The 26,235-nt window shown below is 41.1% G+C and overlaps 1 protein-coding gene and 1 long non-coding RNA gene across 2 annotated transcripts in view; one reads left to right on the top strand and one right to left on the bottom strand.

Annotated features, from left to right (window-relative positions):
• Positions 1–3,361, top strand: part of LOC115596738 (zinc finger matrin-type protein 4) — a 58,472-nt gene extending 55,111 nt beyond the window's left edge. Inside the window, exon 7 of the mRNA XM_030442128.1 lies at positions 780–3,361. Coding sequence (XP_030297988.1) covers positions 780–801 — 22 coding nt within the window. The 3' untranslated portion in view covers positions 802–3,361. The remainder of the gene's footprint in view (positions 1–779) is intronic.
• The window catches only part of LOC115596740 (uncharacterized), a 124,649-nt gene that overhangs the window by 77,715 nt on the left and 20,699 nt on the right, over positions 1–26,235 (bottom strand). The window lies entirely within an intron of this gene.

Raw genomic sequence — 26,235 nt, 5'->3', positions numbered from 1 at the left:
GACCAGTGAATTACCTTGTACTTTATTTAAACAATATTTTTTTTAATTTAAGACATTTCTGAAGTCTTTAAGGACCTGCAGCCACCATGAAATATATTTCACTGAAAAATGCTGTCTCAATTAGCAGGATCTTGGTTTGCATGAGCTCCAACCTTACTTATCTCTTTGTTTTAATTAAATTTGGCGCGTTTGCCTCTAGAGTTGCTTTGTTTCATGGTGATAAAGCTACAGAATGCAGCCACAGCGCCTGTCATCGTGAAAAACAATCTGCAGCTCCAGATAAAGACTAAATCCGCAGTAATTATTGCACCTTAAACATGAGGGTTTATGCTCCTATCGTTCTCCTTTGTTTTAATATGGGGAACAGCCAGATAGAAGGCATAATAGACGACTGTAATTATGAGAAGATTGTGAAATAGGATTATTGGTTAATGCTTCACATACAGTAGAGCTGCCATTCCCGGTATAAGGAAAGCCTTTTCTATGCAGCAGAGCTCTGAAAGCATAGCAGGGATACATTATTACATTTCTGCACATTTGTCTTGATACATCACCAGTGAGGACTGTTTCTTTTGCTATCTACACTATATTAAGAATTTCAGGAGACACAGATTTACAGGTAAATGGGATTACTTCCCAGGGACTGAGTATGGCAGAAGCAGAATATCTTTCCCCAGTAGGCTTGATGTTCCCTGTGGTTAAAGAGCCCTGTCTTGTCGTATCTGCCTGTGTCAGAGACAAAGAAGGCTAACAAATTCTTTCCTGTGTTTTGTTTTCAGCCTGAAGCAACACCAGCAGTAAGCCACGGAGACAGGCCACTCTGGAAAGAAGAGGAAATTGGAATAAACAACTTCAGAAAAGAGGACTTGTGTCAGACACTAAGAGTATGAGAAAGTAGTGCAGAGTAACTTCAGTGTCCGTGTGTCTTTGTGTGTGTGTGTGTGTGTGTGTGTGTGTGTGTGTGTGTGTGCGTGTGTGTGTGTGCGAGTGTGTGCGTGCGTATGTGTGTGCACGCGTGTGTCTGGGTGTCACTGGCATCCATGTACGCATCTGCAGTATGCACGTGTGGGTCATTGTGAGTGTTTGCTCTTATCTTTTATCTAAAAATGTATCTCTGAGACTTATTCAGCACTGAAGTGTTTGATAAGATCTCCAAACCAACAGCCGGCAGAGGACTTGCGGCTGCATATTGCCATATAACTCCTGTGTGAACCACAATCCTAAAGTTGAACTGATGTCAGTGCGTTGCCCAGAGTGGTAATAACCATTACAATGATAGTCATAGAGCAGACGTAATAATAACTCTGTATCTAGCCGTACCCAAGCGCTCTGACAGTGATCCATGTGTGAACACAGGGGTTTGTTTTCAACATTGATGCTTATGGTGGCACATGCATGGCTCACTTTCCGACCACTTGAGACCTACTCAGGCCCAGATGTTCAAACCCAAGGACAAGAAAACTCCCAACGACCTCAGCCATTACAGACTGCATGAATTTCCATAACAAACAAAGGTATTTTTGGTTTGAATCCTGTGTTGTCTGTAAATGTAGTGGATTGGTGTCACTTATTTTCAAACGGTGGATGTGTCATTTTAAAACCCATCTTTTCATATATTCCGTATAATCAAAATGTTGAGATGTGGCTACGGGACAGAAGGTAGTGGAGAAAAGCAGCACAAAGACTTTTACAGTAAAACTAACTAAACTCCTGCTCTGAAGTGAGGTTCTGTGCAATTTTGTCAATCATTAACTGTTGAAAACATTCCCACAGCACTGAATACTGATGTCAGCTGCAGTCCAGAGGTGACAAAAATTCTCTTCTCTGTTGAGACAGGCGACATGTAGATAATAATTTTTTATTTTTCTGTTGCTATGACCAGAGTAAAAAAAAACACATCCCAGTCTATGTAGCAGCCAATGTACAAAACAACTGGGATGTAAGTCAATGCATGCAAAATGTAAAGCGTTGCATTCACTTGCCTTTTTGAAACCTATTGCTTGCGCCTTTTTTGGCAATAGCGCTGCTTTCTAGTGATAGCTTCGTAATGCATTACGGCACATGCTTGTACCTGAAAGAGGTCACCTTTTAGTACTGAACTGGCTTCTTTTCAACATCTAATTTATTCATCAAAAAGGGACAACCTTTTTATACCTAGAAATTAGACCAGTCACCGCTGTATAACACCCCTCATCTGTAGTGTCTTCAGAGTGTCTGTAAAGTGAGTTTCAACAACGTATTGTAGCATCATAAGATGAGCAAAGAGAAGACACGCACCACTTTGCTGTGCAGGCAGTGAGCAGCATTTCTCTGTAAGCTGGGGAAAGGACTGAAAAGCACAGCACTCAGCACTAAGCTATCCTCTGTTAGTTCTGGTTGGTTCGAGCTCTGTTTCTTTGTGTGTTAACACGTTTAATAAAATTATTTTGTGCTCTGTTCATTTCATGGTGAGGAGAGCGAACTACAGATGACCTGATTAAAAGTGTTTTTCTTCTGCAGTCATATGGATGAGTAATGGTTTTATGCAATCACACTGTAATATTAGCAAGCAGACAATGTGGGTTTGAAGTGAAACAGTCTAACGAAGCAAAAAAAAAAGTGGTTTGTGTAAATAAGTGAAGTTTGTGTTTTAAGAAGTACAAGAGTTTTTGTATTTATAGTGTTTATCTGCACTGAGCTACAGGGTGAAAAGGAAATGTGTTTTTAAGGATATTATTGAAATATGTTGGCACTGAAATAAATATAAACTGTTTTTTGGTGGGTCATGTGAAAATAAAGTCATCCGGAGCTGAGGAGTCTGTGATGTTGGACCAAAGTCCAACGTTTTCATGAGGACAACCACCAGGAAACTCATGTGACTGTTTTGCTGTGGATCAACGAAACGGTCAAAAAGGCGACGCAGGACTACAAACTGTTGGATTTTAACATGAAGTCTAAAGTGACCAACGCATCTGTTGTCGACGGTGCCGTAAGAAAAACACAACAACAAGAAGTCGTTTGGCATTTCTGTCGTGCATCATGACTGTTCTGATGACTATTTACACTGGCTCCTTTCTCTCCGGCACTGGTGTTATCACAGTAGAAGCGGTGTCTGCGTTTGCCGACATCACACTTTGTGCAGAGGATGACTGTTCCATGAGTCACATATTTTAGCAGATGTTACATAATATATGACAGAGATGTATCTATGGGTAGGATATCTGTGATATGATGCTTGCGGCCGGGTGTCTATGTGATGCTGTCAACTGCACTGGCAGTGGGAGACTCTCTGAGCTGTGTACCGTGAGCACATTTGTAAAACACACCTGATGATCAATACAATGAAGATGATAACTACATCTATTTTCTCTTGCAAAATCCAGACCCGCTTTCTTTTTCTGTTTGTTGGCAATGGCATGTCAGTGTGTGAAATTTGCTTTTACTGGCAGCGACGATGTTGCCACACACGCACAACCTCGAGATTACACCATCACCCACACAAAAATATTTGAACGGATTTATTTGATTAATTTATCTCCTTTTATTTTTAATGTCTCTTATCGCTCTCTCCTTTCCTCTCAGCCAAATATACTGTGCAGTTATATACACAACATGACCAAGAGATATGAATGCAGAATATGAGATATAGAAATCCAGTGATACAAATGAATATTTCTACTTCTGATTCAGGCAGAAGGGTAATAAGATCCAATACAAAATGTAAACTATTAAAGAGGACACTATGGAACAATATATAGCAGCTGACGTGTATTAATCCCTTTCTTAACGGTCATATGTAAGCAGATTCATGTAAATAGTCTGGAAAATATGCAAATATTTTTTTCACTTTTTCATAAAAGCTTGAAAATTGGTTCTCTTGTACAGTTTGTGGCCCTGAACACTTTAAGAGATGGAGCCATCACAACAACACCCATGGCGACCATTTTACCTTCCGACATATCTGAATGATGTATTTTGCATCATAGCTCCTTGGTCAAACATGACAACACAGAAAAGGTCTACCCCTATGTTTTAATGGTCAAGGATTACAATGATACCATATACTACATCATGAACTGTTCAAGTGAACAGCTAATACAGGGCCAAACTGTACCAAGTTTCATGTTTTTATGAAAAAGTGAACCATTCGACATAAAAAAGAGACTTCCTCATCTCTCTCAGTAAGTTGTTTAATTCTGCTGGACAGTGAATCTCTTTTTGTAGTGCCCAGAGTGCCTCTCTCAGCTCTGCTAACAGAGAGCAAAGTAGCTAATGTTAGTTTAGAAATGGAGTCCACTAACACTAACTTACCACCAGCTTCCAACACAACAGAGGTTCCACAGAGCTCCTTTAATGTTTCCAAATCTGAATGAAAATTGGAGTCAGAGATTTTTGATGAATTTGGCTATTTACCCATTTTTAAGGTTTCCTGCAGCCTGTAAAAGCTACAAAAGTCACAATAAGCCTAATCTGTTTGCAAACAGCTGTCTTTATAAAGGAATTACATTATGAAAAATACTGAGAAGATGCAACAGGATCTGTCTGAAACAGCTCAGCAGGAGCCAATGATTGATCAATCGCAAGATAAATTTGCTTCACAGTGATTAATCTGGGCAGCACATGAATCTTAAGAGGTTAAAAAAATAAAATTCTTGCAAGTAAGAAGGAGAGACAACACGTTTCCAGTGATAAACTTTAATTATTTGCATTTAATTATAGATAACGGAGAAGTGCTGATTTTACTTGTCATTTCTGGACAAACTACAAGGTGTTTCCCACACGTATATTCCTCTTTGGCGGGCTGTCCTGGTATATTAACAGGTTCTGATAGGATGCGTCATTTACAATAAGCTTCAGGGGTGAAAAACTATAAAATGCAGGCAGTGTTTTTTTGGCCGACTTAATAAAACATACTGCTGACAAAAAACAGTCAACAGAGCAGCAGACACTTACAGGGAGAAACAGAAAGGCGAGGCTCGCCGGTGTGTGTTACCTTACTGTAAGGTGAATAATTAAAGCAACACTATGTAGGCACATTTTTTAGGCGATTCTGAAAAAGGGACTGGATTTTGGAGTCTCATTCTCAGGTCGTCATTTACAGATACTAGGCCCCTCATCACAGGTACACGGCTATTCCGTGGGAAACACTGCTATGTAATGGCGACACGGATTCCAAATGACCTCAAGCACATTTGAAATTTAAATAAGGCAAAAGAATTAATCAAAATACTATAAAAATCACAGCATGGCCTATTGTGCAATATCCAAATCAAAGAAGCTGCAGTTCTTTAATAAATAATCAAATCATCGCAATAGGATTTTTTTGCATTTCAATCAGTCCTAAATCTGAGGAACAGTTTGCATCAGAATATCTGTAAAAAGTTAAAGTCTGACAACTGACAGACCTATGGAGCCAGAACGGTGACTTTAAAATTTGGCATCCAAAAAAAAAATTGGCATTGAAAACAAAACCAGTACTGAAAAAGGAAACATTGTCAGTGACAGATTTTTTTACAATGTCAATTTTTTTTTTCAGTGTCACTGATTTTCAGTTTCAACTTTCTGTCACTGTTTTGGCGTCGAGAGGGAGGGGCCTGAGGGGAGGGGCAAGTAGAGCGTGCTTTGCATATCATTTGAAAAAGTAATGGCAGCAGCCTGCGGGAAGGTGGGGCTGGACGGTCCAGCCACAATACATCATTTAGGACCTGTGTGCCGGCCGTCTCTGGGCAACAGAGTCCAAGTACCTCGCAGACTTTTCTCCAAGCTCTCTCCTGATGTGCACAAGTCTCTGTGTATCTGTGTAGCTGCAGCGCCGACAGCAGCGCTCTGGTCTGCTCCCTGAGCACAGAGCTCGGGGAGCAGACCAGAGCGCTGCTGTCGGCGCTGCAGCCCCGGCTCGGAGCAACACAACAAGCGACAACAGCCTGCTGTTGTACTGTTGTGCTAACTGTGGCTGTGGCATCAGGAGAGAGCTTGAAGAAAAGTCCGCAAGGTACTTGGACTCTGTTGCCCAGAGACGGCCGGCACACGGGTCCTAAATGATGTATTGTGGCTGGACCGTCCAGCCCCACCTTCCCGCAGGCTGCTGCCATTACTTTTTCAAATGATATGCAAAGCACGCTCTACTTGCCCCTCCCCTCAGGCCCCTCCCTCTCGACACCAAAACAGTGACAGAAAGTTGAAACTGAAAATCAGTGACACTGAAAAAAAAACTGACATTGTGAAAAAATCTGTCACTGAAAAAAAAGTGACATGAAGAAAAATCCCAATAAAATAAAATGATAAGATTTTCGGATTTGAATTATTTGAATTAGTTTGTTTTTTCAGTGCCAAAACTTGTTTCAATGCCAATACAACTGTTTTCAATACAAATGTTTCAATGACAATGTTTCCTTTTTCAGTACTGGTTTTGTTTTCAATGCCAATTTTCTTTTTTGGATGCCAAATTTTAAAGTCACCGTTCTGGCTCCATACAGACCCCCCCCCAAAACTGTTGCTAAGTAGGACAGGCTTGACAGTAACAAGGGTGGTGCACCAGTCCAAAATGAGAATTTACATCATAAAGTTACTTTTGAACAAACTTCGGTGTCTTTAATGGTTTACAAAATAAACCCTTGCACAGGGTCAAGTCCCCCAGCAACATCATTCAACCATCTTGTCACCTTGTTTTTCTTTTAACACATAGCACATATAGGACACACTTTAACAGGAAGCAGGAAAGAAAGGACCACTGAGCGAAAATGGGCAGGACAGGGTCATTACTGAGAATGCTAATGCATCATTCATGCTCTAATGTATATCACACCAAGCATAACTGATGCTTCTTTATGGCCACTACTGCAGGCACTCCCGATCATGTTTATAAACCTACAGCACAGGTTCACACCTCATATATCCTTAGCAGAGGATAATGAGATGTTTTTTGTTCATATGAGAGCACTAGAGTATCTTATACACACACACACACAACATACTGTATAGACTCTCACCATGGAGACGGCTCGTTATTAATTCATATAGAAAAACAGGATGCACATTAAATGTGAAAAGCATAGAGGAATGATCTAAAGTGTGTGTGTGTGTGTGTGTGTGTGTGTGTGTGTGTGTGTGTGTGTGTGTGTGTGTTCTTCTGTGAACTTGTGCTAAATTAGAAAGCAGAGGAAGATTGGCAGAAGATAAAAAGAAAAAGTAGAAAACAGAACATTTGTTCTGATCTAGCAATTAGCTTCAAAGCTTCGTTCTCTCTACAAAGTTTCCACAGTAACGCGGCCCTACCTGCTCCATGTGGAAAGAGAGAAGCAGAAAGTTTGGAGTACGCTTAGAGCACCATCACACACACACACGCGCCTTCCCTAAACTGTTGTTGAAATAAATGTGCATAATAACCCTCCAACTTTCAACCTGAGTGCAGTTACACTCAGCTGCAAGATATCTCTTGTTAGTTACGATAGAACAGTGCAGTAAATGCATGAAAAACATCTGCAAGTAAGCGAGGGAAGAGAATATGACATGAGGGAGAGGAAATCAGTGCGAATTGGAGATTCTGTGCGCTCTTAATGGGCCAGTGTAGTAAACAGGAGATGAGCTAAATAAAACATTAAAGCTGGTATTATGTCATTTCCACTGCGCCATCCAACCTCTATGTACCATAAGTCAGTGGGTGTGAGAATAATAAGCCACCACTCCACTTAGCCCACAGTAGGGCATGTTATCTTAGCTCATCCATATTCATGACCCTATCACTGTAACCCCACATTGTGCTGGGATGTTTCTGCAAAGGTAATCTCACTACTGTAGGTGCAGCTCATAGCTCCGCTTCTTCAGCGCTAGTGTTGCTCTGCCTCGCCGCAGAGTTTACACTGAATTAGCGGTGGTAATTGATTGTGTAATCGCTCCATACCGTATGAAAGATCAGTGAGTCACACTAATGGTACCCAGTAGATTGGGAGTTACAGTTTATTCCGTGCAATCCTGTAGAGCTGAATCATTATTAGAAGCATTTGTTGAAAATGTCAAGACGGAGATTCGTCTTCAGTTGACATTTTAGAGGACATGTGAGGCAAAGGGGTCGCACAAAGCAAAATCTTTCTCCAGAGAAGGCAGCGGAGTAACGATTGCATTACTGTGAGGCACTCACTGTCTCTCCATGAATGTGGAAAAATTGTAAACACTGACTCACCTCTGAAAACTGGTGAATGGCTCTCATGGGAGAAAAAATGCTCACTGTGAAAATTTCTGAACTTCTCTTTGATTTAATTGTACTAATAACAGTGCCTGCCCAATGGAAAAGGTTACATTGATGGTGTAGGTGTAGAGATATGTGATCATAATTTATAAAAACCTCTTACAATAATAACAAAGAGCAAGGACAGACAACACGCACAGGAGAGCTTTTCTGTTTGTCTCTTTGCATAAATACGCAAACATTAGTGCCATTTAACCTTTTTTAAAAACACCATTTCACATATCAGAGACCGCAGATTTATAGTTTAAGCTTCTCTAACTTCACCTGTCTCATATTGTGTCTGCATGCCTCTAACTGCCTTTTACCGTCAGAGTGGTGATGCGACCCCAGACAGCCCAGCAGCAACAGATTTCCACTTCGCGGCTCTGCTCCGTGCAGCAGGCTGTTCATTGTCGAGCCTGTCAGAGCTTCCCTGTCAAAAATCATTGTCACCATAACAATATTCAGCCCCACAGCCCCTGCTGCCATTTCAGACAGTGGATCAGAGGCTGGTTGGTGACGCAGCCAGACACATATGCAGCACACAGCCCTGAATGCAGCTGCATCAACACCAAGTACAAGTGGTGCTAATTCCTTAAGGCGGAGGCGGGATGTTAGCGAGCAGCTATCTAACATGTCTGCAGAGATACATGACCTGTCCAGGTTGATTTATTTTTGCAGGTCTGCAGGCTAACCTGACCTGACACACATTGAATGTTCTTTTAAAGGTCAAGGCAGCCTAGACCAGGTAAGGAGAGAGCAAAATGCAAAGCAATGAATCACAAACAAGATCTTATCTAACTGAATATTTGTTGCCGTTGTTGGGTTGAGGAATATGTCTGATCTTATTTACAACATCCTTTGAAATCTCCCGTTAATTAAGAAATGATTAGGCTTGCTGTGGTAGTCAGTGTTCCAGGTGTAACAAGGGTGGTTTGGCAAATACCAGTACATTACTTTTCCACTGTCCCCACCGTTGTTTTAGGAAAAAAGCAATACACTACAATTAAACACTGCCGAAGGAGTCTCCTCCTTGCATTAGCAGAGTCTTAGCACCTAATTTAAGAGGAAAGGGAGAAAAGGTAGGAAGTTAGAGGTCTCTTTAACTACTTCCACAGACAGAGTAAAGCTAAACAGTCTACAATGCTGAAAATGACTCACTGAACACATTGCATTTCCTGTAAGTGGCCTACTTTAAAATGAAAGTAAACACATGTTTCACCAGTTAATACTTTTAATGTGAAGCTGCAGCAGTAGGAAATGTTCAGTTTGCATTAGCAGTAAATTAACAGTGCTCAACAGATAGTGACCTCCTTCTAGTAAAAAGCTTGTGCATCAGTTGTTAGCAGGGTTGTCAATAGCTTATTTTGGTAGGAAAAGTCTCATCAGCTGAGTTCCAAAATGTAGGGAAAGCTTTTTTCACTTAAAATTTCACGACAAATGATCTGAAAGCTGTTCAGACCAATTAATTCCGGAACACTCTTGTCATTGATTAAACCATTTATTGCAACAAATGATATACAGTTAGGCTTGGCGCTGAAGGCTCCGCTCGAAAAGCTCCCCAGATTTGACAAGCAGCATGCTATGTCACTCAAGGGAGCGCGACGCATACCCCCCACAGGAGCAGGGTCGAAGCAACTAAATAAATTTAAGCCATTTTAGACTCAGACTAAGCAGGTGGAGGCTGGGTTGGTGGTGGCAAGCTTGCTGGCAGCAGCGAAGTGCGTGCAGCAGTGTTGAAGGAGAGATCAGTGAATGACGGCTTGGGTTTAAATAGACTGCCTAATTCGGAAGGGTGGATACGGTTGGTCAGTGACTGATACTGATCTGATCAGCTGGCTGTCAGCTGACTACAGCTGAGGCTTATGACTTCCGTGTCCTGCATGAATTTGCGCTATGCTTCATACAAGCGTACCAACAGACCAACAGTGCTGTCCTTGGAGCTGTGCAGCCAGCAAGAATAAAAATTGTCTGTCCACCCCCAACTTGCCCCAAACTTAAACTAGTTGGAGCTACAAAGGCAAACGATTGACCTTGACTTTTTAAGAAAATAAGATTCAAGAATCACAGTAGGTCTAAGAGTTTTTCATGCAGCAATTTTACAGTGCAGCTGTGTTCAAGGTCAAATCAAACATGTTCAATGTTAAAATACCAACACTAAAATACTATGTGTATGCAGATGCCCTTGTTGTAAATGTGTGTCATAATGCCTTTGTGACAAAGGCCCAAAGTTACATAATAATTAAATTATGGCATGAGTAACCCTGACAGATTACGCCAGTATTTTTAACCTTGTTTTCAGCTAAAGACAACAAGGCTGCAGCTCCAGTCAAGCAGAGACATTGTTTTGGCTTCTGCTATAATCCAAATCTGTCGCTTGCTGTTTTTCAAATGAGGAAGCTTTGCCAAGTGCCAAACGCTCCTCCAGTAAAAAGCTTTTTGCTGTTCCCGCTCCGTGGCTGGCCAGAGAAGCTTTAATTAAAACTCTGATCTGACATATTCACTGGTTCAGCCCCTGACTGCACCATTTAGAGGAGTGTGTGTGTTTGTGTTTTTTGTGTCTGATTAGATGATAGATAGATGTCTGTGGGCATGTGTGTGTGTATACACTTACAGGTGTTTTCTGCATATTTATGTATAAACGTAAATGTGTGTGCCCATATATTTGTATATTTGTGTTGAGATATATGAGAGTGTTTTGGCAAACAGCATCTGCAATGTGCGTGCAGCCTAAAAAATTCATTACAAGAAGCACGCTCCATCTAAAATCTATTTCACCATCTGGAGACTTTCATGACGAATCAATCTTGTTCGTTTAAAGGAAAAGTCATTTCATTTAAATAAAACAGAGACGCTTTGCGAACTGCAGACGACTTAATGTTTGAAGCTAATGCTGAAATGTACGGCTCACCAAAAACCTATTTACCTGATAGAGCTGCTCCTGTACTTGATGTTGTTGTTTTCACGTTCTGGCTTACACTTGACAAAAGGGATTTAACGTGTTGAAATATTAGAGGGATGTCCCACAATACCTACACTCTTCCAAACTAGGCTATGAATAACTGGGCCAGTGAAGGCAGCATTTGGCCTAATACTGTATGTATCTGGGCCTCCGCTCAGGAGGGGGGGGGGGGGGGCAGGGGGTGTAATAAGTCTGTCTGTCAGCTGACAGCTACATCTGATGGTTTCCCCCCTGTGACTTCTGTCATCTCAACATCCTGCTCTCAGCCTGCAGAGCGCACCCCAAACCAGGGATCTAAATCTGTAACCAGCATGCAGACATACACACACATACATGCACAGACTGCCTGTCTGCATCTGAAATTAGGTTGTCAACGCTAACAGGCTGCTAGTCAGGTGCTTTGTCTCTCTGTGAACCAAGAAGAATCAATAACCACCACTGCTGAAACCACTGTGCAATGGCCTGAATGTATCTATGAATGTAAACTGCAAAATCTCATAAGATAGAAAGTCAACATTTATTCACATTTACTTTTTGTTTCTAAAGTTATTTTTCCATCAAGGAGATACTGAAGCTTTACAAGAACTATGTGTGGGGGCATTTTTGCTTTGAATGACAGGTGCTTGTTTACGCTCCGCTCTTCAGCTCCACTTAGTTTACACATCGTTACCTAGACTTTCTGTCTTTATCTTCCTGACAAGGCTATGCATTAAATCTAGACTATGCAATTCAGTAAACACCACATACTAATCTTTTCAGATTTTTAAGCAGTTAGTTTAGAGGAAATATTTGTATCTTCCTAATTTACACAAATAGAAGGGTCCAATCAAATGCCTAAATGCCTAAATCTCTGAGCAAATGCATTATCCAAACACAGAATGTGCCTTTCAATTGGTCTCTGATCTTTCTGAAGCTTTCCCACCAACAGTTCATCTTAATCAAGCTATAAACTGCTGCTCCATTTCCAGTGTTAATTGCAAAATGGGAGAATAGTGTCAATCAACTGCACAGTTAAGAGTCAGTCAAAAGTGAATATGCACACTGACATATTTAAGTACACTTAATTTTGTATTATCACACTACATTCTAAAGAAAAAATTAGAATTAGGTTTCACCATTTAACTGGGATACAGCTCCAACTGTAAATCATCCCTTTAAAAAAAAACATACGGGTGATCTTTAATATATTACGTCTATTTTTTATAAACTAAGTGCAATTTCTACACCTGCTACCTTAGATTAGTGCCAGCATGGCGTGATGACCTTTCTGCAAATCATGTAAAATGTCAAACAAGTCAGACAAAAACTGATTCCTGTGCAGAAACACTAAGAAACTCTAGTTTCAATTCAGAGTTTCAGCTAAGCAGAAAATTAGCTTAAAATCATTAACACAGACAAATTAAAGGTGTGCACAGTAACAGAACAAGGCACCAGATTTTTGAATGCATCAGCATTATGTGTGTGTGAGAGGAAGAGAGAAAAGGGGGATGGCCTGGTAGAGAAAGAGAAGGCTTAATTGTAATGGAATACATGTAAAATACAGTGCAGTCAGTGGATTGTAGAACAGTGACACATTTTATATTGTTTTGTCTTTTGTCCTCCAGCATATGAGATTTAAATTAAAAGAAAAACTTTGAGGTAAAGCGCTGACTATCAGCTTAAAAAGGGTGCTGACATCCTACCTTGGTGAACGGTGCACAAATTGCAGCCATTTTTATACATTTTCTGTCAAATTGAATCTGTCATTTTCTATTCATTTCAATTTTAATGAAGCAGGACAGTGATCCTGAGCTTTTATGGCTGAACTGAGCCAATCAGTCCCTTGGCCTCAGACCAACTGAGCATGTGTTTCAGACCAAACAGCAGAAAAGCACCCTGAAAAAGCAAAGTTGGATGCACCCCAGGCCTGGCAGAGCATCACACAAGCTAACACGTCTGCTGGTGTCCTTGTATTGAAGACTTTATTATTCACTGTATAGGATTTGCAACCAATCCAATTCAAAGTGTTGCTCTAAAACTGGAGGAACCCCCAGGTTCAGGTATAAGATTCCCATTGGGGAATTACCACCACAAAGGGGCCATTTGTTTCTTGAGACCTGTGTGAGGCTTGGTGCCTATATGTGTCATGAGTTTGTTTTTAAGGTCCGACATGACCATGACGGGATAATAGTTTAAGGCTTGAACACACTAACACGGAAACTTTTTCTAAGCAGATATTTTCTCCACTTTTGTAAAGAAGAAAAAGAATCCTTTCCACACGAACTTCATTTAGCAATAGATCTCAGTGAACAAAAACACAAAAACAATTAACAAAAACTGACATAGGCATGCAGGGCCAAAAGTCTACATCACTAATACATCAAATACCAAAGAAGAGCATTCTGAGCATGTGCAGTGAACTTTCTGCCCTTTGACAGTAGTGACTTAAAAACAAACAAACAAAATATGGGGGTGTGAATCTTTGGTAATCTCATGATTTGATTTGATTTGATTTGATTTGATTTGATTTCGATTCTTAGGTGTCCGATTTGATTCAGAATCAATTTTCAATTCTAAACAATTCTAAATTCAAAATTGGTTATCGATTGAATGAATAGAAAAGGGGGCAGTCAGTTTTATTTTCAGTCTTTTCTCCAGCTCACTGTGCGCAAAACCAATAACTGGGGACCTTAATCTTCTGAAATACAATATTATATAAGAAACAAATATTTTCAATGAATCACAGAAAGGAGACACAGCATTTTTTAGTGAAAATCAATCAAATAATATATATAAAAACATATCTATTCATCCTTTATTTGTGTAGGGGGAGCTTGTGATTTATAATAGGCGCCCCATATATGTGACAGACAGACAGATATTTTTAGGCCATGTTGCGATACACAATATATATCTCGATATTTTCCCTTAGCTTTGAATTAACACTTTGATGCGTACAATCATGCCAGTATAATGCTTCTACGTGTCTACATTAAAACATTGTTCATACTGCATTAATATATGCTGATTTTAAACATTCATGCCAAAAGGGTAAAATCACAACTAAACAAATATATCAAAACTGTATTTATTAAACCGTTATTAAGCAGTGGCACAAACATGTGATTTCAAAACAAATAAAGTGCCTTTTATGCATGATGTAACTAATATAAAGTATCAAAATCACACTAAATTAAAGTGCGCATTTTGTGCATAATGCCAGTACAATATTTAAACAAATAAATAAAATAAAGTACCTTTTTGTGCATGATGTTACTAATAACATTTCAAACAGCACTAAATAAAAGTGCATATTTTGTGCATAATGCCACTAGCATATTTCAAAAGAAATACATGCACTTTTGTGCAGGATGTCACACAGCTCATTCAAAAAAACAGTAAAATAAAAATTTGCTGCATAATAGGAAATCAAATGGTGAAAATGAAAAGTTCACAGCTTTAGTTTTGGTTTCTTCTGAATGAAAGTTGTGGAGAAGTGGTTGGTAAGTTGATTGGCCAGCTCTTCTCTCACTTTAATGTACAACTCAGGTAGAGCTGTCTCTGCAAAATATCTGCGACTAGGTAGATTATATCTTGGGTCAAGTGTGTTGATGAGCTTTCTGAATCTGGGCTTTTCAACCACACTCACTGGGGCCGTGTCTTTCACTATGTGGTGGGTTACTGCGGACGTTATCTCCTTCTGTTTTTGACTATTTGTCAGACTTTGTTGTTCTGGAAAAAGAAGACGCCAGACTCAACTGCGTCAGTGCTGGTTGCTTCGGCACTTTCTTTGATAGGACACAGATGCGCTCGTGAAGAGTTTCAAGCACTCTTCGTTTTGTAGCGGGTGGGTTCTCAAATGGTGATATAAATTTGTTGCACTACCACCTTTTGTGGCAACGCTTTTGCGGCATACTTTACATATTACGGTTATTTGTTCAACGTCCTCCCTCTTGTACCCAAACCACCGCCAGACGGTGGATCCTGCGTTGTTTTTCTTGGGTATGAATTCTCCCTCTATTTTTCATAGCACCTGCTGCTGCCGCTACCTGAGGTCTCTGCTGCTACATGCTGCCGGGCGTATGACATTGAACGCACGAGGGAATGTGATGTATGTAACTTAGGTGCGCTTGTTTTAACTCTCTGTGCGGAGAGATGAGAAAGAGTGAGAAAAACCTGTAGTTGAATGCCCGCGACCAAAAGCAACTGCGTGACAATTGAATGTATACTCAAATATTCACAATATAGTAATTTTCTACATCCCACAGAGAACAAGCCGCGATACATCGAGTATATTCGGTATATCGCCCAGCCCCAAGACAGACAGAGAGACAGATAGACAGACAGATAGACAGATAGATAGATAGATAGATAGATAGTGGAGGGGGAGCTTATGATTTATAATAAGCTCCCCCTCCACAAATTAAGGATAAATAAATCATCTCCCTGCTGTTTTTGGTTTGTTATCCGTATTTACACACATTTTACTTGATCTTATGGGGGATACAATGTGCAAGCCATGCCTTCAGACATAGTAACAGATGGGTATTCACGATTATCTTGATTCAGAACTATCCAGATAATAAAAAATCACTACATGTTTCATACAGTGTTGTTTTTGGCAGCCATTTGAGATTTAGTCTTAGTCCTAGTCTTTTGGACTAAAATGCTTTTTAGTTTTAGTCAAATTTTAGTCACTTCTATATGTGATAGTTTTAGTCCAGTTCTAGTCGACGAAAACTCAAACAGGGTTTAATCTAGTTTTAGTCAGTTTAAGTAAAAAACTAAACAAAAGAAGTATAGTCTTTTATCAAATTAATTTAGGTCAATCAAAAGATCTACAAGCTCACAATGTGTTGCAATGTGTTGAACTTGGAGATCTGCTATTTTCACAACTTATGTGTGACACTTGTATGATGAAGTAGGGCATCAATTCATGAAAAAAACAGTTGAAATGTGCTGATATGTGCTGATTGTTATTCTATACCTTGTGGTTTTGTACACTTAAATTGTTCAATAAAAATGTTTTTTTAAAAAGTGACAACAAATTTGTCTTCAAAATAAGAGCTTTACATTGCACCCTATTTGAGTTTAGAACTGGGGTCGTAGCAGGGGGCTTTTAATTTGAAAGTAGCGACCGTTACTAGCTTGCTGCTACAACAGCAGTGAACAACGAAGACAGAGACCGAGGAGACGCTAGCATCTCCCGGGTCTCAGCGGCTGTCCAGGTACTACACGAACATTAAGCAGAGATGTCATGCATTTTAAACGTCTGACAGACCACCCACTAACATTTACGTCCATTCTCGTCAACGAAAACTCACACACGTCGTCATGTTTTAGTCATGAAAGAGCCATGTTTATCTCGTCACCGTCACGTTATCGTCATGTAAAAAAGGGGCGTCAACGAAATAATGTCATTATCATCCTCGACGAAAACAACACTGGTTTCATACCTGTTCCACATTAAATCTTTTATCGCAGCATCCCTACTGTCCCTATGGCCCCTGCTCCTGGAGCTACGATCAAATCATTCTATGGAACACACTATCACAAATTCAATGAAACAAATCACTGCAGTGACTCAGTGTAAAGCCCTTTAATATATGGTCCATGTGTTTAAGGCCTTAAAAATTTCATGAAGTGATTAATTAAACATTGAAATGGATGAACATTACTTACCCTCTAACGATACACAACCCTTCCTCTTGAAAACAGAATATCAAGGGGTCTTGGCCTTAATCAGCCAATGTTGTGTAAGTGCAGTGGATGAGACAGAGTGTAATGCAGAACCATTAGAACACTAAAACGCACTTAGCCTTCATTAGAGGAGGGAAGAGTATGAAGTGACTGCACGGCAAGCAGGCTCATCTTTTGTGCCTGTAAATGTAAAAGGCCGGGGAGTTAACTGGGCTGAGCTCCCCACGAGCGGAGATGTATAATCTTTTAGGTCACAAACCAGAGGGCGGCTGTCATCATGATCGCTGTGGGATGAGAAACACTGCACGGGTTTGAATAGACTGCTAATATATCTCAGATCCCTCGGGTGAATGATGTCATTCCTAAAATCTGTGGCTGTTTTGACGTCCGTGCAGAAGCAGCTGACACTTTACACATGCAAGTCGTCACGTCTTGCATGTCAACACACCAAAACAAGGATTGATTGTGATTGCGTACTAATCAAAATGAAAACGAGTTTATCCAGTATGAAAACCTGCTGTCATCAGATAAAGGGCCCCACACACACACACACACACACACACACACACACCACACTCCATGACAGGTGCCATCTTTCTGGGTAAAAAGATCCTCAGAGACTAAATCTGAACATGTCAGCTCACAGGCATTACAGCTACCTCACTGTACAAAGCTGTACCAAGGTCACGCTCACCTTAAACAACAGCTGCAGTGACATCAAAGTTGAACTGATTCTCACGTGTGACAGATTTTAACCTCTCTTGTATGACAATAGAGTATTAATGCAATTTCGTTCTATCATTTATAGGATAACAACGGCAAAACAGCTCATCAGTGACAGTGTGTTTATCTGATTACATCCACTTTCCTGCACACAAACGACTAATTGCGAGCATCTTTTGCCAATCAAGCGTTTCATTTAAAGAAAACTGTTTGCAAACAAGCAGTAAACAGATGCATTCATCTGAAAGCAAAAATGAGAGGCTCGTTACCCCGGCTCCGTAAATGCAGCTCCGTCTGGAAATCTGCATCAAACAACTCCGTCACTAACGCAGCCTCCAATCAACTCCTCAGTCACGGCTTACTTAAGATTCTGAACACAGAGTTGTGGGAAATTGCATCACACCCGCATATGTGACAGGTGACAGTGCGGCTGAGAGACACCGAGGCAGGCCGGATGGACGGGGACGCTGGTGTAACTGTTACTGATTGGACCGGTTACCCCATGGGCGCGAACAGCAGCAGAGAGCGAGCGTGAGAAGGGAAAGGAAAGTATGTTTTTTGTATTTCAGCTGCGGCCACACACAGGTTTTCTATTAGATGACAGATGACACGCTTCACACCCTGCACACTGCAGATATCACTCAGCACCAGCCCCTCACTCCTCCTCCCTCCCCTCTCCCTCACCTCTCCATCTGGCTACTGCCTCATCCCAATTTTACCCCCCGCCCACCACCACTACCCCCTTCCACATACATCCATACATTGTCTATTTCTCTGTCAGCGTGTCTTCCTCTCCAGCATTGAAGCTCTAGCCAGGTATGTTAATTAAGTTAATCGGATTGTCGCCTGTGGGGAAGCAGCACAACTTTCACAAAGTTCCCAGTTAATTTTACCTTAATTCAATCAGCAGTTGCCTGTCTTCCAGCATTGTGTGTGTGTGTGTGTGTGTGTGTGTGTGTGTGTGTGTGTGTGTGTGTGTGTGTGTGTGTGTGTGTGTGGTGTGTGTGAAAATGTGCATGGGGTGTGGGTGTGCGTGCAAGTGTTTGTTTGTGTTTATGCGTTTGGACTGGTTCTTCTCCCTGAGCCGCATTACCAGCAGTTTGGCAGAAATGAGCCATAATCATATTAGCCGCTCTCCCTCCACATCTGCCGCGAGCACAAATGTGGGACAGAATTAGAAGCAAGTCTCCTTCCCAGTTATCTCACTCCTGTGATCAACTCTCCTGACAAGGACAGCAGCTCGAGTGTTGACAAAGACCACTCTTAAAGGTCGCTGACGGAGACACTGACACTTGAATTTAATGCCACTCAGAACATTTGGCGTCTCAGATGTGAAGGCCTTATGTTGGATTGTCACCCTAGCTGCCCAGTAATGGCATGATGCAGGTGTCAGAGGTTAGTGGCGAGACAGTGGAATTAGCTCATCCATACTGCCATGCTTTGCAATGAGGCACCTCCCTCCCCTGAGGATCATGTGGCCCAGAGAAAAAGGGTGATACATATTTCAGTCGCTCACAAGTCACCTAGACATCCACACTGCGTACCATTGTCTCCCCATGGTCCTTCACCCTGTGGGATAGGTCCCAGCTGTGGGACTGAATGTGGACATTACTGAGGCAGTTCACTATGTGACACAGATTTTCTAAGCACTAGCAGGTCTCTCCATTTTTATTCCTCCCTGACAGTGACCTTGCTGTGCTGTCTCCACCTCCCTAAGTCTGAATGCCAGTGCTGTCAATCAAACAGCCTGCTCGCCTCCCCTCAGCGCCACCTTAGGGACTATTCTAATGAGGTGCATGTTGGCATTATGGGACAAAAGGCTGCCTTGAGACTGTTTTATACAAGAGAAGTCATTACAATGTGTGTGTGTGTGTGTGTGTGTGTGTGTGTGTGTGTGTGTGTGTGTGTGTGTGTGTGTGTGTGTGTGCGCGCGTGTGCATGTGTGTGTGTGGAGAGAGGGAGAAAAAAGAGACAGTGATGTCAAGTTTAGTCCAGCTGTTTGTCAGATAAGCTTAAAAATACTGTTTTTTCCTGTGGCAGTGCAACACAGCAAGTGATGCAAAGGTTGGATATGGCACCTACACCTTTGTTTTAAATCCAGTCTGACGCCCTGCACTAAAATGATTGTGTGGCTGTTCAAAGTAGTGGAGCGTTAGCTTTCTGTATGAATTAGGAAAAAGGGTCAACTGTGAGAGAAGTGGAGGAAAGAAAAACTTTCCTGTCCTTACGGTACAAAATGTAGCAGCTCTTCTGTAAGAGCTTATCGGCAGTAACGATGACAATGTAAGAGATGATGAGACATACTGCTGTAACGATGTCTGTGAAAATACAATACTGGTTATTAATAATACTAGCCAGCAGTTAGCTGACATTGCACACATAAATAGCTAACTCATCTCTGCTCCTGTGTGTTTAATTATTTCAGTTAATTTACTCACCAGTCCACCGGTGCTACATTTAGGCGAGGACTGCCATTTCAACTGTTCATGATACACTGCCTGTTCTTGGCACTCTGTTGCTCTGTCTCCTCAGACAGCGTGTCCAGAGTGCACTCTGGTGCTCCGAGAGTGGTGCTATGAATAACCTGAATGGTATATTACTACAGTGATCTGAATTTAGGAACCGTCCAGTTTGTGCCAGGGTGCCCATTTTTCTGAACAGCGGTAGATGTACAAGAATAATATGATTTTAATATGGAACTATCTGCTCTCTGTAGCTGACAGTTGGCAACGCTGTACTCGATGCTACACATACAATTCGGTCATCCATCGGTATCCAGCCCTGCACACGGCAGGTAAACATTTATCTCAGCTGTCTATTTTCAACTATGCAAAGTTTAATTTGTTGTCACTTTGTCTCCTTTAAGACTCAATTTCCTCTGCCAAAAGTTGGTTTGGGAGACTTGGCATGAGTTTGTGTTTGTGGATCAGTGGGAACAAACAGTGAGACAGCAGTGCCAGCTGTTCGCAGTCCAGGCAGAAGAACAAGCTTCCTGGGAATTAGTGGTCACACTGGTATTCTTGACACACACAAACACACACACACACACACACACACACACACACGCACACCTTACCCTTGCAGCAAAATCTGAGACAGACAATCAAAGAGGATTTTGTGTTGCAGTGTCAAACCTGCTCTTTCCATTTCCCTTTTTCTGATCTTTCTAAACACTCACACATGGACACACGTGGCTCTCATAAATGCTCATGCACACACATGCACTACAAACTGCATCTTAAAAGTGGTCGATCAAACATTTAATTTTCTTCCTTGCTGACAAAGGCCTCTCGCCAAGACAAGCCGTTTTTATCGACTGGCGTCCAGAGGGTCCCGGCAGCTATTATAGCAGCAATGAGTGACTGGCCCAGTCAATAGACTTTCTATTAGTGAACTGCTCTCTCTGCCTCAATGCCGGCACACATATAGTGAGAGTGAGAGAGGAGGGAAGAGAGACTTGGGAGCTCTATGAAGGTCAGGGAAGAAGCAACAAACCCCCTCAGGGAAGTGCGTTGTGTGGGAGCGTGTGTGCAAAAGAAAGGAGTAGATCAATACAAGGAATAAATAGGCACTGACACCAGGCTTAGATATCAGAGACACAGATACAGCAACTCCTAAATACATGGACAAATCCATGCTCATCGCACATGCATGCAAAAACAGAGTACTCTGTCATTGACACCTTAGTAAAGGATCCCTTTATCAACCCACAAAGTCACATTTAAACTGCAGCGCTCCAACACATATGACCTTAGCTTTTATATGTAGTAGACCTCACAGTAGGTGAATGTGATGGCAAAGCTTCAGTGACCTTGGTCCCGCCAGCCCAAGGCAAATTTAGACTGATCTAGATGAGCTGTGAGGTGCTCGTGCTGCTTCGCTCTAACAGAGGGAGTAATGGCCAAGCCAAACACCCTCATTCATCTCAGAGCATCTCACACAGTACCACCTATCATTAATGATGCTACACAGCTTAAACAGACCGAGATTAATCTGACAGGCCGAGAGAGAGAGAGAGAGAGAGAGAGAGAGAGAGACAGAGAGAGAGAGAGAGAGAGAGAGAAACAGAGACAGAGAGAGAGAGAGAGAGAGACAGAGAGAGAGAGAAACAGAAAAACTGCAAAGATGTGGAGCAAATTCGAGGTTGACTCCTGCTCCATGCAGTGGTTTTCCAGGTGTTGTGTTTACAATTCCAGCATATATGTAAGTCCTTGTGGAGATTCTGGCGCTGCTGCCTCACACTCATTTCATTTAATTTCTGTAAACTCATGTGGAACACATTATCATCAACAGGTTTTTCTTCTTTTTTGTTCTTCGTTGAAGAAAATCACAATCTTACTTGTGTTACTCATCCACTAATGGGGAAATCAAGCACTAAAGCTAAAGTATGTGTGGCTCTATTTGGTATGATACCCAATTTACTTGAGCAGACATAAAATGTGAGGATTAAATAAGCAAGCAATGACTAGCTATTAGTTATGTGCCATTGAGCACATGATTTATTACTCTGCTTATTTATATTCATGCAACTTATAATTCAATATGCCTCTGCCAAGGAGGTTATGATTTTGTGCATGAAAATTGATGGAAGGGCGTAGTATGGACCAAGGAAGAACACATTACATTTTGGATCAAAGCCGAATCACAGAGTGGATACACAAATTATTTTTCATATTTGTTGACTGGCAATAGACAAGTTTTCTGCTTCAACATATTATCATGAAGTAAATATTAATTGCACAGTGTAAAGGATATAGAATAATGAAACCATCAGCGTTAAAATGGATTTCTATACACCTTACTATCACTATTCAGTTTTGTCTGCATGCAGTCACTTGGGAAAAGAAATGTTGACTGGAGATCCATTTCTATTATAGACTCAATGATTGAATACATTTTATCTAGAGATGCACCGATCGACTGGCCAGGAACCGGAATTGGCCGATTTTAGGCATGACTGCTCAAACTGAAAGAGAGGAACTAAATATTTTATGGGGTTTTTTTCTGAATTTATGTGCACTCCTTTTCAGCTCAGTGTGAGACTCCACTGCGTTTTGCTGTCACGTATAGCTGAAATATGAGGCTTCAGATAGGCACAACCATATTTTGAAATAATTCTGATAGTTTTGATATATTCAGACATACTGTATATAGTGGATTGTGCTTACAGATTGACTTATCATACAAGAGCGGACCATCACAATGAAAATTGCCAATTTAAGTTCCGCGTTCTAGGATTTGATTATTTATGTTAAATGGCCTTTTCTTGTAGCAGAAATTTTGACTCGACAAAGTGGAAAAGATGTTACTGATAACATTAACGATGTCTCTGTTGTATTCAGTTAGCCATGACAGTGGGACAGTGTACAAGGTTAAAGATTAATTTATTTGGCATTTTATATTTAACAGGGTTGTCAAACAAAACTGAGCTTACGTTCCTTCATGCTATATAAGAGAAAGAAAAACAAAACTATTTTCTAGACTGAAATGCAGATGATGTGTTGATGAGTCTCACAGCCTGAGGAAAGAAGCTGCTCCAGCATCAGGACCCTGCAACTAAAGCAGCTGAATGAAATTCAGAAATCATTGTTATTATTTACACCTGTGATTTTCCTCCTGAGAAACGGTCTGTAATAAGAAAAGCCTATTCATTGAATCTTAAACAACCCCTCAGAGAATCAATTCATGGAGAATTTTAAGCAGCTCTTATTTGCAATATAACCTCTTTCTTGTTGGTTCTATAAAAATGTTTAAATGTTAAAAAAAAAGTTTGGGTAGCAGTTTCAGTGTTCATGCTTCTCTTGTATGTATGAAAATAAATCATTTAATAACACATACTATTATCAAGAAGAAATTGCTTGAAAAAATATATTCTTACAAGAAAAGTCCAGAGTCGACCAGACAAATGAAAGGGGGGAAATCTTCATCAAATGCATGTGTACCCTCGCTCAATCAAACATTGCTTAGATATTTATTTTGAGTCCGAGTTCAGGCTGCAGATTACAATGTCTTAGAAAGGCAGTTACTCATAACTAAAGCTGGCAAAGCTAGTGATACAAAATAGATGTGAGCATTTGGAGAAGAACAGATGAGTGAATCACTGTGAAGCTGCCTTCTCTTTAAAGCCTCTTGATCTTTCAGTGTTCAAGACAGATGACCAAAGTCTGACCAGCCCTTTTAGTCAGTAGATGTAAAATGTCAAGGGGATTCAGATACAAAGAAACAGACTGTTGCATTTCTGCCTCAGTCTTTGCTCCTTCTGTGCCTCTCTGATGTCGTGCTCCTCTGTGCACAGAGCAATGAGCACGCTGAGATGCATCACTAAGGACGATTTGACAAAAAGCCCATTTCTTGTATTTTTTTATATTTATAAACTGCTCCTTACTAAAGCATGTGCAGTATTCACTCTAGTGCTAAAAATGGGAGCAACACAACATCCCTCTTCTTGATGTTAATTACAGTGAATATGCATTTACTTTCACAGGCCATGTATGTCCTTTTACACATAATCAGAGGGGGCAGCAGCGTCGCTGAGCACAAGGACAAAAACAAACAAGAGAAAAATTAGGAGCGACGCAGAGGAGAGAGCTTTCGCTTTCATTTGAATAAGTTATTTAAACCACCAAGAGCTCGGATGCTGTCTGCATACATCTACAGGAGTTATGCTAACAGAATAAATATTACCTCTAATCAAAAATAAAATGTAGTCACATGTCTATTATCTACTCCCCAAGTGTAAATTAGAACTCCACTGAAGTACATAAGCCCACTGAATGTAGCTTTGCTCTATAACATCTCACTTAAAGGAGAACTTCGGTCGATTTAAACATGCAGCTTCATTGCTCAAGCTACCCTTGACTTGCCAGTACCGAAGACGTGAACAAATTTGGTCCAACCATTACAGAGCTCCGTGAACGGAGACTTAGCATTGAACGCTAACGGCATGGGGTCAGAACTTTACACTGTGTTTTAAGCGTCTTAACATGCTCCACATCTCACACCAAAAGTTATGCAACATCAGCAGACACCTTAGCACACAGCACTGTAGCGTGTATGACTCAAAATGAATAAAAAAGTAGTTAAAACAGTGTGTTTGTGCAAGGAGCTACTTACCTGTGTGTTGACATCCGTGTGTTCCGGTAGCTAGACCAAACTAGCATATCCACCGAGTGTGAACTTAACAGGCTTAACAGGCTATTGTAAGGCTCATGACTCATGACAGGCTGTAACATGGACATGTACATTATGAACATAGACACGAAAATGCTGGATTACGTTTCCGTCTCCGCCAGTGAGGGAGTAAGCGCACGCTCGACGGATTGACTAGTTTGGTCTAGCTACCGGAAGACACGGATGTCAACAAACAGGTAAGTAGCTGCTTGCACAAACACACTGTTTTAACTACTTTTTTATTCAGTTTGAGTCATACACGCTACAGTGCTGTGTGCTAGGGTGTCTGCTGATGTTGCATACCTTTTGGTGTGAGATGTGGAGCATGTTAAGACGCTTAAAACACAGTGTAAAGTTCTGACCCCATGCTGTTAGCGTTCAATGCTAAGTCTCCATTCACGGAGCTCTGTAATCGTTGGACCAAATTTGTTCGCGTCTTCGGTACTGGCAAGTCAAGGGTAGCTTGAGCAATGAAGCTGCATGTTTAAATCGTCCGAAGTTCTCCTTTAAATGACGACTAAGCTAGTTTTCCAGTCCTACAGCTGTACTTCCAGACATTTCCTGACTACTTGTAAGGAGGTGACTTCAACATTGTGGGAGATGTTGGGTTTATCACTCTCTCAAAACCCTTCAAGGTTGGCAGTGCTTGGTCTATTGAACTGCATGACATACCTGCTCAGCAGGATGGCTTTTGGTGCATTCTTTTAGGTCTGAAGTGCAAGTGCCATGTTCAGATCCACCCAAACAAAATATACCAATGGGGAAAACAAACGTGACATGGGTGGACTAAACAACTCACCCTCAACAGCGTCCTTAGCGTTCCTCGGACTGGTGTTTTTTATGTAGCCATGGCTCCAGTTCAGAAAGTGGTTTCAGTTCAGGGGATAAATCTTTTTGTTTCTTTGTTCTCATACATTCAGAGCGAAGTTCCAACAAAGCGAAATAAGAGAAAGACAATATTAATATTCTTAATTTCTTTTGAACTTTTCACCCAATCCTTTGGGAACTGAACAACAGGATTAACTCTGGTCTCAGAGGTGTAAATACAGCAGTGGCAATCTACTGAAGAGCTTGGTCCTGTGTATGTATTCAGCTCATCACAACAGTGCTGTTGGAGCACCAAGGCGCAGGGATTTAAAGGCACAGATCTACATGGGAAATGAGAACACAGCTGGATATGTCACATCATGCCACCTAACACTGAGGAGCTTCTGTGGGAGGAGGGAGGATGAAGATGAGTGACGAATACAACTTTGTCCTCGAGGTTCTACTCATTCAAGTCGCATTACTCAAACACCGACTGTATTATAGCACGCAAACACACACTTTTTGCTGCAAACCCATACACACACTCAAATGCTGATGGCAGGTACACACTTGTACAACATTTGAGTAAGTGGCAGCAATTGTCAAGACATAAAACATCTGCATTCAGATTAGGGCTGCACAAAAAATCGTTAAAAAATCGCGATCTCGATACACACATACACGTGATCTC

The sequence above is a fragment of the Sparus aurata genome, chromosome 15, assembly GCF_900880675.1.
Source record: "Sparus aurata chromosome 15, fSpaAur1.1, whole genome shotgun sequence".
NCBI lineage: Eukaryota > Metazoa > Chordata > Actinopteri > Spariformes > Sparidae > Sparus > Sparus aurata.
This window is presented reverse-complemented; position numbering and strand designations above follow the sequence as displayed.